Source organism: Cololabis saira, chromosome 12 (genome assembly GCF_033807715.1).
Source record: "Cololabis saira isolate AMF1-May2022 chromosome 12, fColSai1.1, whole genome shotgun sequence".
NCBI lineage: Eukaryota > Metazoa > Chordata > Actinopteri > Beloniformes > Belonidae > Cololabis > Cololabis saira.
Genome location: NC_084598.1, coordinates 43,187,454 through 43,201,477, shown reverse-complemented (window position 1 = coordinate 43,201,477; position 14,024 = coordinate 43,187,454). Strand labels below are relative to the sequence as shown.

The 14,024-nt window shown below is 41.9% G+C and overlaps 1 protein-coding gene across 1 annotated transcript; it reads right to left on the bottom strand.

Annotated features, from left to right (window-relative positions):
- Positions 1 to 885: 885 nt before the first annotated feature.
- On the bottom strand, positions 886 to 13,456 carry si:dkey-8e10.3 (serine/threonine-protein kinase SBK1). Its single transcript, XM_061735090.1, has 4 exons — positions 13,271 to 13,456; positions 9,077 to 9,239; positions 7,407 to 7,609; positions 886 to 3,256 (listed from the first exon to the last, which is right to left on the bottom strand). The coding sequence occupies exons 2-4, from the start codon at positions 9,237 to 9,239 to the stop codon at positions 2,627 to 2,629; spliced, it is 996 nt and encodes a 331-aa protein (XP_061591074.1). The 5' UTR covers positions 13,271 to 13,456; the 3' UTR covers positions 886 to 2,626.
- Positions 13,457 to 14,024: the final 568 nt, after the last annotated feature.

The following is a 14,024-nucleotide window of genomic DNA, read 5'->3' as shown; positions in this document are numbered from 1 at the left end:
CATTCATTCATTCATTCATTCATTCATTCATTCATTCATTCATTCATTCATTCATTCATTGTCTGTTTTTGTACATTTGAATTTATTCTTATATGGAGAACATATTGACAAGGTTCTGTTTATCTAAGTTGAGTGATTTTAATTATATTTCTAGTTTTTGTAGTACTTTGTTTTTGCACTTAATTCTTGTTGTTCCACTTCAAATTGTTGTTGCAGTTTATTTAAAACCAAAAATAAAGTAGACAATGTGTTCACAGTAAATTGTTTATAAATTATCTATTTGATTATTTCGTTTCTAAGTAGACCTAAACTGTAGATGACACTCAGTATCACACTTACTATATTACTATATTACTATAGTACTATATCACTTTAAATATTAAGTGTAAATCAACCCCCGGCCGCTCTTGTAACTGAATTTACTCCCATTTCAGATTAAAAACCATAGATGGTAAAAACCTGCCAGGCTGACAATAGGATGATGGAAACAACTCTGCTCAACTGTGCAGCTCTTTGACCTTTGACCTGTTGCTTCTCTGTGTGGCCAGTAGGGGCAGTTGCTGACTGATAAATATTCATTGAAATGTTTTTCTGCAAATTTGTTAATCTGTTGTTGCTTCCATGGTCTTAATCCCTGCGGATTACAATTTAACTACAACAAAAAGTTCTTCCATCTAGTTTTACAAGTGTATTTGTATTGACAGGGAAGAACATGAAATAAGTTTATAGTGGGTGTGTGAATGATCAATAATCAGTATTATTGGCAGCAATAGAGGGTCCCAAAATCACATTTTGCTTTGCTAAGATCTGCTTAAGGACTGTATGATGCCACGGCGGTGGACACGTCAGTAACCGGATCAAAAAACCTTTTTATTGGTGAAATATTTTAATGATGCATGAATGAAATAAAAACAATTGTTTTTAAACAAGAAAAATCACAAACTTGTAAACAACAGCACACAAAATACAAGGTATTAAACGTCTCTGCGCCGGCTCACGCCAGCAGATCATTTACATGTCATTTACACACCGATATACAACTCGTGTTTTGTTTTTTGTACATGACAAAACAGTTAAAATGTTAGTAGTTAATATCGTTTAAGTGATTTATTTACACTAGGATACTTTTACTCTGCACATTAAAGTCACTCAGTAATATCTGTGATTTGCTCATCTACTGCACAGCACTGAAATTACTTAAATATCATTTTATGAACATGATCAGTAAGAGAAATTCACATCCAGGTGATACATTTTACTTAAAGCCACACGGTGTAAAATTATAGTTTCAAAATCCTCCTGTCGTATAACTTGCTAATGTTAGAGAGCCCGCATCAAACGGCAACTTCACCTAGCTACGAGGAGGTAACCGAATCAACGCTGGGGAAATCAGTCAGGACCAAGTTGTAGGAGACACGGACGAAACAAAGGGAGGGACCGGACATGGCTAAATCATGGATTAGCCTTTCCTCAGGTTCCGCCCATTTTTGGATTAACCAAAGTTGGGCGGAGTCAACTCCTGCCAATGTGCCATACAGAGCTTTAAGAACTGGCTTTGAATCGTTTCTTCCGAAACCTGTTGGTGGCGTCACAGACAATGTACTTGTACTTTTTACAGTTAGCACCATGCTAAAGTACCTAACCGAAGGCCAGGACTCGTCTGGACGTCTTACAAGGTCCTGAGATTCCTCCGAATGGAGACAGCAACTGTTTGTTCAGAAGTATCATGCTCGCAGGTGCGTGCTCTGTGTGACAGTATAATATTTTTTTTTAAGTTTCACTCAAAGCCACACGGTGTAAAATCATGGTTTCAAAATCGTCCTTCTGTTTCACTTGCTTATGTGAGAGAGCATCGTGGCAACGCATCAAATGCCAAATTTACCTGGCTATGAGAAGATAACCGGTTCATCATTCCCAGTACGTCCGTTTTGTAGAAAACGCTGAAGAAACCAGTCAGGACCAAGTTGTAGGAAACAAGGACGAAAGAAAGGCTAAATCATGGATTGGCCTTTCCTCAGGTTCCGCCCATTTTTGGATTAACCAAAGTTGGGCGGAGTCAACTCCTGCCAATGTTCCGTCCAGAACTTTAAGAACTGGCAGGTTAAGAGTTAAGTTTCTTCAGAAACCTGCTGGTGGCCTAGCAGACGATGTACTTGTACTTTTTATGGTTAGCACCATGCTAAAGTACCTAACCGAGGGCCGGGACTCGTCTGGACCCCTTACAATGTCCTGAAATTCCTCCGAATGGAGCCACGCAACCTTGGCGAGGCCCCGTGAAACGATCCCCGACCACACAAACGGAAAACTGCTTCTTCTCAGAAATTAGTCCAAACATTGGGCACAAAAGGCAAAAAACTGTTTGTTCCTCAGGTTCTGCCCATTTTTGGAGTGCGGAGTTGTGCAGAGTCAACTCCTTCCAATGTGCCATCCAGAGCTTTAAGAACTGGCTTCAAATATGAACTTTGGGCACAAAAGCAGGAAACTTTGTTTGTTCAGAGGTATCGTGCTTGGCGGTGTGTGACAGTTTAATATGTTTTAAAGTTACCTCTGACTTTGAGTAATTGTAAAAGAAAGGGTTGCAAAGATAAATGCAAAGTTAACCACCAAGATCCTCCTTTCAATGTGTCTAGTTTCTCACTGAAACGCTCCCTTGGTCTGTCGTCGTCGGCTGGTTTCCAGGTTCCGTCTTCAGCCAGTCCTTCTCCACGTACTGCCTCACCTCCCCGACCGTAAATCGTTTTCCTGCGTCTAAAGCTAGCAGTTTACCGAACATCTCCATGGCCTCGGGGGTGAACTTCCTCCACAGGGGAGGGACGTCGTCGTCGTCGGCGCGAGGCCTCTCGTCCGTCCGGCACCAGTCGGCAAACTCCTGGTAGAAGTCGTCCGAGTCCAGGCAGTGCTCCCAGGGGAAGTAGCCCGTGAGGATGCAGAAGATGACCACGCCGAAGGCAAATGTGTCCAGACTGGGCTCCACGCTCAGAGGGGGGGCGCTCACCTCCTTCTGGCCGTCCTGCAGGACCATGGTGCACAGCTCCGGCGCCATGTAGGGCAGTGTCCCCGTGATGAAGCGGATCATGGTGCCCCTTTTCTGGGCCAGGCCGAAGTCGGCCAGCTTGACCTGGCAGCAGCGGCTGTCCAGTAGCAGGATGTTCTCGGGCTTGATGTCCCGGTGGACCAGGCCGTGGCTGTGGATGAACTCCAGCGCGCTGGCGATCTGGAGGACGCAGCGTTTTACCGAGGATTCTGGGATACCCACCTGGAAGAATCAAAGAAAGAGGTTTTAGTCGCACTTTTTCTTTTGGTTTATAGAGTCTGTCCTGTAGAAGTCACAAGTGGACGACTCATGGGTCTCGAGCCCAGATTCAGAGCCAACATCTCAGGATTTCCATAAAAACCAGAAGTCAGAGAGGCAGACACCAGCTGGACTTTACAAACCTTCTTTAATTGACCCTTTGTCAAGCCCCGCCCCCGTTGCTCGGTCGTTGTCATCTCTCCCGTCCCATTCCGTTGTAAGAACAGGGTTTTACATCACTTTATTTCTATTTAATGTACCAAAGAAAATCAACAGCAACTAGATATAAATAAAAAGTACTTCAGGTACCGACGAAAACAAGATATTTTGATGAGTTTAGCTGATATCACGGTGGAAGGTGCGGTCGTCCACGTAGCTTCATCCAAAGCAGACATTTTTCATAATTTACAGTTGGTTTTGGGATGAAATATATTCCTGTGATTCTCTTTTACCATCTCCCCGAACACACCGCTTAACCATTCCATTTTAAGATGAATAAATAAATGCTTTTGTGGTTGTAGCTATGGGTTGTAGCTGCTGCCGAGCTGACTTACGGAAGTACGACTCGGATTTCTGCCAGTTTGTGTCACGATTTCGGTTTGTTGAGGACCCAAACGCAGGAGAGCAGGAGGCAGGAGTTCACCAAAAGCAGGATTTATTCAGCAAAACCAAAAGCGCTGCTGAGCAGGATCAAAACGGCAGACCAAAAACCAGAACTTAAACAGGATCAAAAACCACAAGAACTTGACATGCCACATGGAGGGAGGAAACAGTACAGACCAGCAGGGAAAAGACAAGACCAGATATACACAGGGGATAATGAGACACAGGTGCAGACAATCAGGGCAGATGGAAACAGGAGGGACAGAACTGAAACTCAAACTGGGGGAAATGTCAAACCCCGATAGTTTGGAGATAAAAATACATTGCACCCTCACGACCCTACAAGTATCTTTTACTAATACAAAGTTTTAAAATAAATAATCCAGTGATTTCAATTTTGATACAAAGCAAGTAAAAACTACTTTTTCCATTGATGTGAACGTGAGAGACGGCTGTTTTGTCCAACCGGATAAACTGGATGTAGCGACGGCGGATTTTTTCAATCAGAAGGCTGACAAAGGGTTGATTACAAACTGTGTCTCTTTTCTTTGGCCGCTTGGTGCTCAGCCGGAAGTGGAAAACCTCCACCAGGTGAGGATGGAGGACGGCCAGAAATACAGCAGCGTGTGACCAGAGACATGAGTAGAGGAAGAGTCGAACAAGGGTGGAGGAAGAGTTGAGGAAGAGTGGAGGAAGGGTGGAGGAAGGGTGGAGGAAGAGTGGAGGAAGAGTTGAGGAAGATTGGAGGAAGAGTTAAGTGTCAGGGTTTGACACTTCCCCCCAGTTTTTGAGTTTCAGTTCTGTCCCTCCTGTGTCCCATTTGCCCTGATTGTGTCTGCACCTGTGTCTCGTCGTGTCTCGTTATCCCCTGTGTATATCTGGTCTTGTCATTCCTTTGTTCCCGGTCGGTCCGTACTGTTTCCACCTCCATGTCTCGTAGTTTTTTCCTCCATTATCCTGGTTTTTTGTTAATCCTGCTCTGCAGCGCTTTGTTTTGCCTTTTTGTAAATAAACCCTTTTTTTTTGTGAACTCCTGGCTCCTGCTCTCCTGCGTTTGGGTCCTCGACAAAACCGAATCATAACAGAACGGATAACGAGACACAGGTGCAGACAATCAGGGCAGATGGGAAACAGGAGGGACAGAACTGAAACTCAAAAACTGGGGGGAAGTGTCAAACCCTGACATTAAGGAAGAGTGGAGGAAGAGTGAAAGAAGAGTGTAGGAGGAGGGAGGAAGATTGGAGGAAGTGTTAAAGAAGAGTGGAGGACGAGTGGAGGAAGAGTTGAGAAAGAGTTAAGGAAAAGTGGAGGAAGAGTGGAGGAAGAATGGAGGAAGAGTTGAGGAAGAGTGGAGGAGAGTTGAGGAAGAGTGGAGGAAGAGTGGAGGAAAAGTGGAGGAAGGGTGGAGGAAGAGTTAAGGAAAAGTGGAGGAAGAGTGGAGGAAGAGTGGAGGAAGGGTGGAGGAAGAGTTAAGGAAAAGTGGAGGAAGAGTGGAGGAAGAGTTAAGGAAAAGTGGAGGAAGAGTGGAGGAAGAGTTAAGGAAAAGTGGAGGAAGAGTGGAGGAAGGGTGGAGGAAGAGTGGAGGAAGAGTGGAGGATGGGTGGAGGAGGAGTGGAGGAGGAATGGAGGAAGAGTTAAGGAAAAGTGGAGGAAGAGTGGAGGAAGGGTGGAGGAAGAGTGGAGGAAGAGTTAAGGAAAAGTGGAGGAAGAGTGGAGGAAGAGTTAAGGAAAAGTGGAGGAAGGGTGGAGGAAGAGTGGAGGAAGAGTGGAGGAAGAGTGGAGGAAGAGTGGAGGATGGGTGGAGGAAGAGTGGAGGAAGGGTGGAGGAAGAGTGGAGGAAGAGTTAAGGAAAAGTGGAGGAAGAGTGGAGGAAGAGTTAAGGAAAAGTGCAGGAAGAGTGGAGGAAGAGTGGAGGAAGGGTGGAGGAAGAGTGGAGGAAGGGTGGAGGAAGAGTGGAGGAAGGGTGGAGGAAGAGTGGAGGAAGAGTTAAGGAAAAGTGGAGGAAGAGTGGAGGAAAAGTGGAGGAAGAGTGGAGGAAGAGTGGAGGATGGGTGGAGGAAGAGTGGAGGATGGGTGGAGGAAGAGTTAAGGAAAAGTGGAGGAAGAGTGGAGGAAAAGTGGAGGAAGAGTGGAGGAAGAGTGGAGGAAGGGTGGAGGAAGAGTTAAGGAAAAGTGGAGGAAGAGTTAAGGAAAAGTGGAGGAAGAGTGGAGGAAGAGTGGAGGAAGAGTGGAGGAAGAGTGGAGGATGGGTGGAGGAAGAGTGGAGGATGGGTGGAGGAAGAGTTAAGGAAAAGTGGAGGAAGAGTGGAGGAAAAGTGGAGGAAGAGTGGAGGAAGAGTGGAGGAAGAGTTAAGGAAAAGTGGAGGAAGAGTGGAGGAAGAGTTAAGGAAAAGTGGAGGAAGAGTGGAGGAGGAATGGAGGAAGAGTTGAGGAAGAGTGGAGGAAGAGTTAAGGAAAAGTGGAGGAAGAGTGGAGGAAGAGTGGAGGAAGAGTGGAGGAAGAGTGGAGGATGGGTGGAGGAAGAGTGGAGGATGGGTGGAGGAAGAGTTAAGGAAAAGTGGAGGAAGAGTGGAGGAAGAGTGGAGGAAGGGTGGAGGAAGAGTCAAAGAAGAGTGGAGGAAGAGTTAAGGAAAAGTGGAAGAAGGGTGGAGGAAGAGTCAAAGAAGAGTGGAGGAAGAGTTAAGGAAAAGTGGAGGAAGAGTGGAGGAAGGGTGGAGGAAGAGTGGAGGAAAAGTGGAGGAAGAGTGGAGGAAGGGTGGAGGAAGGGTGGAGGAAGAGTGGAGGAAGAGTTAAGGAAAAGTGGAGGAAGAGTGGAGGAGGAATGGAGGAAGAGTTGAGGAAGAGTGGAGGAAGAGTTAAGGAAAAGTGGAGGAAGAGTGGAGGAAGAGTTAAGGAAAAGTGGAGGAAGAGTGGAGGAGGAATGGAGGAAGAGTTGAGGAAGAGTGGAGGAAGAGTTAAGGAAAAGTGGAGGAAGAGTGGAGGAAGAGTTAAGGAAAAGTGGAGGAAGAGTGGAGGAAGGGTGGAGGAAGAGTGGAGGAAGAGTTAAGGAAAAGTGGAGGAAGAGTGGAGGAGGAATGGAGGAAGAGTTGAGGAAGAGTTAAGGAAAAGTGGAAGAAGGGTGAAGGAAGAGTGGAGGAAGGGTGGAGGAGGAATGGAGGAAGAGTTGAGGAAGAGTTAAGGAAAAGTGGAAGAAGAGTCAAAGAAGAGTGGAGGAAGAGTTAAGGAAAAGTGGAGGAAGAGTGGAGGAAGAGTGGAGGAAGGATTAAAGGAAGTATGGAGGAAGCCTAAACAGCCTGCTGTATTCACCTCCACCCCTCCACGTACCAGGGTACCAGGACTGTGGTGCTCCGGTACCAGGGTACCAGGGCCCTGGTACTGCTCCGGCCCCGGGACCTTGTCACCCCCCCCGGTCCCACGTTCCCCCAGGACTCACCGCCCGGTGCTCCGGTACCAGGGTACCAGGGCCCTGGTCCTGCCACCGACCCCGGTCCCCCGGTCCCCCGGGACTCACCTTGGGCTGGATGACGGCGAACAGGTCCCGGCCGATGACCAGCTCCTGGGCGAAGCAGTAGTGCTCCCTGGACTGGAAGGCGATGCCGAAGAGGCCGACGATGCAGGGGTGGCAGGACAGGTGCAGGGAGATGCAGTACTCCCGCAGGAAGCCCTGCAGCTTGGTGGAGGTCTTGGGCATCACCTTCAGGGCCATGGGCGTCCCTGCGGGTCACCCAGGGGTGTTACTGCAGCACCCATCTTTCCCCGGCCCACAAGTGAGGAGTAACACACTGGTAATGAGGGAGGTGTCAAGTGTAACGTGATTCTACGATGTCCGAGGCGTGAAATGTGTCCCAGGTTACACTCGTCCCAACCAGGGGTGAAAGTAGGATAAAGTTCTTGTAGGAACTAACCCCCCCCCCCCCCTACGGGCCCAACCTCGGACACAAATTCAATTTTACAATTTTGAAATTAGTATTATATAGTAAAACACAGAGCATAATTTATTGCAAAACATTTATTTTCATGTAAGTAGTTGCAGAACAGAATTATTGTGAACGGAAATCTGAAGAATTTTTTTCACAATAGGTAAACAAGACTAGTTTGCTTTTAAATTATAAGCATACTAAAACTAGTTTACCTAATTCAGAATACGTCTAAGTGTAAAAAGGCTATTCTCAAGGTATAAGACGATTCTGTATCATATCTGTCAAGTTTTGGATTTAAAAATAAGGGACATTTTCCGCCGCTGTCCCACCAGTCGAACCGAGGTCCAGTATCTTACATTTAATTCAGATTTACAAGAAATCTAAAATAACTCCCTGTCAACCACTTACAAACTACAATCATGAGCTCAGAACCTGATAGTTCTACCTTTGTGGACACTGAACATTCCTGTGTGTGTGATTCCTATAATAGAGCCTAAATTAAAACATAAGTGAATTAAAGCACACTTATTTATTTTAAATATTTTCAGTTTATATATGCATTGATTGTCTTCAAGTGAAACATTTACATTTTCTTTCTCTCTGGTACGGTGGCCGACAAGGGCCAAACGCACTGCAACGGCCTAATGCGTCTCAGTTAAGGAAAACGGCTTCAAGTACAGAAACGATTCAAATTCACAAACTCAAAACGAGGTACAAAAAGAGGAACGTGGTGCAAATGAAAAAACGTGCTGCAAAAAACAAAGACAAATGCAGCATCATCAAACGCTGCAAATAGAGAAACGATGCAAAGCACAAAACGATATAAAACAAGAAACCATCTTCAAAAGAAAAACGCTTCATAACCGGTCACTACAACCGGAAGTGCTCCAAACCTGCAGGGGGCGCTCTGACTGAACCACAGTGTTTACATCCATGTTTTAAACATACAGCGGGAACAGTAATGTGATATAATGTGGTTTATATCACTGTACAACGCTGTACATTATGAGACGTTTCTTTATTATATTGATCGTTACAGTCAGCTGTTCAGTTTTTATTCTAAATGTTAAATGGAATGACTTTTTATTTTTTCTTTATTTTCTGTTCTTCCTTTCTTCTTTTTTCAATATGCTACCTCTTTATGTTTGCGTTTAATGTTTTGTTGTAATGTACTGTGTATTATGGAAGAACAGCTGCAGTTTTGCTGCAGCTAATGGGGGTTGAAACTATAAACTCTAAACATTAGAAAGTGACGGCGTACCCCTGAAGCGGTGTGTGACCAGCAGCACTTTGCCGTATTTCCCGCGTCCGATCTCCTTGACGACGTTGAAGTTGTCGTGGATCTCCAGTTGGCCGATGCTCTGAGCCGTCAGCTCCATCAGCTCGTCGATCAGGCTGCCGTCGGCGAGGCCCAGCTCGATCATCTTCCACCCACACGGGAAGGAGACAGAAGTAGTAAGAGACTACGTTTACATGCAGTCAAAACTCAGGTTATTGATAATATTCCGGTTACTGAAACATTCGGAATATTCCGTTTACATGTGTGAGCAAACAGGGTTATCCCTTTTTACAGGACTGTCTCAGAAAGTTTGAATATTGTGATGAAGTCCTTTATTTTTTGTAATGGAAAAATGTCATTCTGGATTCATTACAAATCAACTGAAATATTGCAAGCCTTTTATTATTTTAATATTACTGATCATGGTTTACAGTTTAAGAAAACTCAAAAAATTAGAATATTCTTGGAATCTTAATCTTAAACTGTAAACCATAATCAGCAATATTAAAATAATAAAAGGCTTGCAATATTTCAGTTGATTTGCAATTTATCCATAATGTATGACATTTTTATAGTACAGATTTCCTTTTTTTCTTTTATATTACAGAAAATAAAGAACTTTATCACAATATTCTAATTTTCTGAGACTGTCCTGTACATGGTAATTAATTATTTGGGATATCTGGATCAAACCAGCGACGCACGGAGAACGTGATGACTCAATTACCGTCATTTCTGCTTCTTCTTCCTGTATCCAAATTCAAAACAAATGCTGCTTCGTGCAACTTTTCTCTCACCTTCTTGTAAATCTTCTATCCCGGTACTTTCTACCGTCTACAAATGCAGAAATGTTCATATCCTTCATTACATTTATGAAGTGATTAGTCTCCTCCTGGTCTTGTGTTTCTCCGTGTTTAGAAGAACTTCCTGGACTCAAAAGACCAGGATTCCTTGTGAACAGAACATGTGCAGAAAACAGATTCCTGTTCCGTTTGATGGGGATATTCCGTTTGGTGTTTACATGACCCAATATTCAGGTTTAAAAAGAAGTAACCCAGGGGTCATATTCAGGTTTTTAAAAACCGGAATATGAGCAAATTCGGGTTATTTAAAGGGGTTGTTGGTGTTTACATGGCCGTGCAAATTCGGGTTATTGCCAATATTCGGGTTTTAAAAGAGTTATTGATGCTGGAAACACAGTCAGAGTCTCTCCCCAAACTAGGCCCGTGTTGAAAAAAATCAATTCTCATATTTATTCCTAAAAATCGATTCGTATGTCTAAACATTGATTTTTTTTCAACATTATATTACAACTTTTTGTATTTTTTGGTTTATGCCCAAAAATGAATGTTTTTTTGGACATGAGAATAACTACATGTTTTTGCCTTTAAATATGTTTAAATGTATGAAAACAATAAAGTTTTCAGTTATAATTGTATAAATTGTCTATATTTCATTACTTTATATACTGTCTTGGGGCTACATTTGCTTAAAATGCTAAAAAACTAATTATAATAATAATTTAAAACCAAAATAGACCAAAAATGGAAAAAATAAAACCGATTTCATCCGTCTCTGTTTCCTCCCTGGATCTGTTTGGTAATTCTGACCCACGATGTTTCTGTTTCAGTTCTATCAGCATTCTGGGAGCTGATTGGTCCTTACAGCATCATTAGCTGCAATACTTGCTGTTTAATCTCAGTATAATACTAGTATTAATATGTTGCAGAACTACAGTCATATAATTCATGCAACAGCTCAAAAAACTGTTTTAATAACACTAAATCAAATCAATATCGGATCGAATCGGATCCTGATAATCGATTCTGAATCTTATGAATCGGAATCAAATCGATTCTTGACATTTGAATCGATCACCAGCCCTACATCATAGAGTTAGTGTTTCCATTTATGGAAATAAGATTGTTAAAATCTAAAATCCATAGCTTGTTTGAGTCGGAGCAAAAATATTTATTTTAAGTAAAAAGGTCAATAACTTGAAATAAAGGTTTGTTCATGAACTCTGATCTGATTGCAACATGTGATGCTCCTCAAACCCTCCACACATGTTTTTGTTCATTAAAAACATTTTGTACTTACAATGAACCTTTGATCTGTGCCTTTTTCACCTGTTACTTATTAAAACCAATTCCCTTGCGAGATCAATAAAGTGGTTATTCATCTTTCGGGGCGAGTATTAGGGCCAGGCAGGAGAAAAATTCAAATAATATCTTAGAGGAAGAAGATTTTTTTTTCATTGTGCACTTCGAGAAAAAAGTCGAAATGTCGAGATTAATGTTGAAGTACAATTTCGAGAATTGTATTTCAACTTTATTCTCGAAATTTAGACTTTATTCATGAAATTTAGACTTGATTCTTGAAATTGTACTTCAACATTAATCTCGACATTTCAACACAAAATAGGTTAAGTACAGCACTGTCTCAGAAAATTAGAATATTGTGATAAAGTTCTTTATTTTCTGTAATGCAATTAAAAAAACAAAAATGTCATACATTCTGGATTCATTACAAATCAACTGAAATATTGCAAGCCTTTTATTATTTTAATATTGCTGATTATGGTTTACAGTTTAAGATTAAGATTCCCAGAATATTCAAATTTTTTGAGATAGGATATTTGAGTTTTCTTAAACTGTAAGCCATGATCAGCAATATTAAAATAATAAAAGGCTTGGAATATTTCAGTTGATTTGTAATGAATCCAGAATGTATGACATTTTTGTTTTTGTAATTGCATTATAGAAAATCACAATATTCTAATGTTCTGAGACAGTCCTGTATTTACATTCTGGCTCAAAAGAAATGCTGTGTTGCCATGACGACCATACTTTTATCATCGCTGCATTATTTATTACCTACTTTTGCTTTTTATCTATGTATTTTATTATTTTTATTGTGCGTTCTGCTTTTATCTGTTCGCTGTCCTAAAGTGTTAAGAAAGGCAACTATAAATAAAATCACGTGTTATTATTATATATTTTCTGGGGTTATTTCCACGTCTTTGGAGAAAAGCTCTCTTCAGAAAACCAAAGGGTCACATGAGCGATGCTTGGGGCTATTTTACAGCTGCATCGCTGTACTTCCTCTTTAGTTTAGTTCAGTACCAAACCATTTAAAGCTCCTTAATGAAAAAGCTTTATTTGTTATCCCCAATGAAGGTCATGATCACAAGATACGCCGGACCGTCTTCGCTCATTAACACAGTATCAGTGGTTTTATTCCGTCAGCACAGCCGAGCTACCGGCCCCATGTGTTAGAAATATACGGGAGAGTCTTAGGGCCATGCAGGAGAAAAATATTTGAGAGGGGAAGATTTTTTTTTTATTGTGCACTCTGAGAAAAAAGTTGAAATGTCGAGATTAATGTTGAAATACAATTTCAAGGATAAAGTCGAAACTTTGTGTGAATAAAGTAGAAATTTTGCCTTTTTTCTCAACATTTCAACTTTATTCAGGAAATTTTGACTTTTTTCTTGAAATTGTATTTCAAAATTATTCTCAACATTTTGATTTTTTTATGGAAATTGTACTTCAACATTAATCTCCACATTTCGACTTTTTTCTCAACATTTAGATTTTTTTCTCAACATTTCAACTTTATTCACGAAATTTTGACTTTTTTCTTGAAATTATGTTTCAACATTAATCTTGACATTTTGACTTATTTCTCGACATTTCAACTTTTTTCTCAAAGTGCATAATGAAAAAAACATCTTCCTCCTCTAAAACATTATTTTTATTTTTCTCCTGCCTTGCCCTAATACTCTTCCGTAGAAATGGTATCACTACATGGAGAGGCGCTAAAAAATTGTAATTTATCTTTGAGAATTAGTAAAATATGACTGAAGTGAAACTGATTGCATGGACTTCCACGGTGGATTCTACCCCAGAATCATCGTTAAACACCAATCAGAGGTTTTAAAATGTTTGACATGTGACACAACAACCATAAACAAATCCATCAACATTCAAGATCAGCTGCTGCTTCTTATTGATCCTGATGACACTCTTGTGTCCAGCTGGTATTGTCGTTTGGTCGTCTGGTTCATGGTTTATACAGTTGATATTTAAGTTAAAAAGGTAATTTTTTAAGTTGTTCGATTGATCTTAGCTGCAGAGGTTAAATTCATGTTGTAAAAAGTTGTTGATTTCTCACCTTTTCTTTTAAACTTTTGCCAACAGTCAGTCAGTCAGCGGAGTCTGAATAACAGCAAGTCCAAACACACAGAAATCTCTCTCATACACACTCATACACTCGGCATGACAGAACCGCAAGCTGATCGATACGTCAATACGTCCGTGGAGAGATCGAGATCCTAGAGCTTCTTCCCGCTGGGCTGCTCTCAGCTGCTCTGACAGACCAGAGCCCAGTTTGACAGCTGATTATAAACAGCCTCTGCAAAGGACACACACTCACACACACACTCACACTCACACACACACACACTCACACACACACACACACACACACACACCGAACATAATCAGCTGTAAATGCATATGTCCTACTTGCATATGAAGTAAATCATTCCCACCAGCGTTGGATCTCACGTGTCGCTCAGATATTTCCTGGACGGGGTCGCATCGCTGATGTCACCGGTTCTGTGACATTAAACACACATTCACTTCACGTATCGCTACCCTCTCAAAGTATTCAGTCATATTTCTTCCCGATTTTCTTAGAAAATAACGTCATATTTGAATATTTGACTCAGTTTGCACATTTTCAAGAGGTTGACGATATGTCACTTTTGGGCGTTTAACGCACATGCAGTCACGAGGGGGAATGTCAAAGCTAATAAAACCTGCTCACGGACAGGTGTTGGATGCGATCCATATCTCTGCTTTCATGGGCCAGGGAACCGTGCACGCTGAAATCGTAAAGAGAAGATGTTTCGAATTCAATTCAA

Coding starts and splice junctions, on each gene's coding strand:
- si:dkey-8e10.3 (XM_061735090.1), bottom strand. CDS start 9,239: ATGATCGAGCTGGGCCTCGCCGACGGCAGCCTGATCGACGAGCTGATG. Junction 7,610..9,076: donor GGTCACACACCGCTTCAGGG/GTACGCCGTCAC, acceptor GGTGACCCGCAG/GGACGCCCATGGCCCTGAAG. Junction 3,257..7,406: donor TCGCCGTCATCCAGCCCAAG/GTGAGTCCCGGG, acceptor TGATTCTTCCAG/GTGGGTATCCCAGAATCCTC.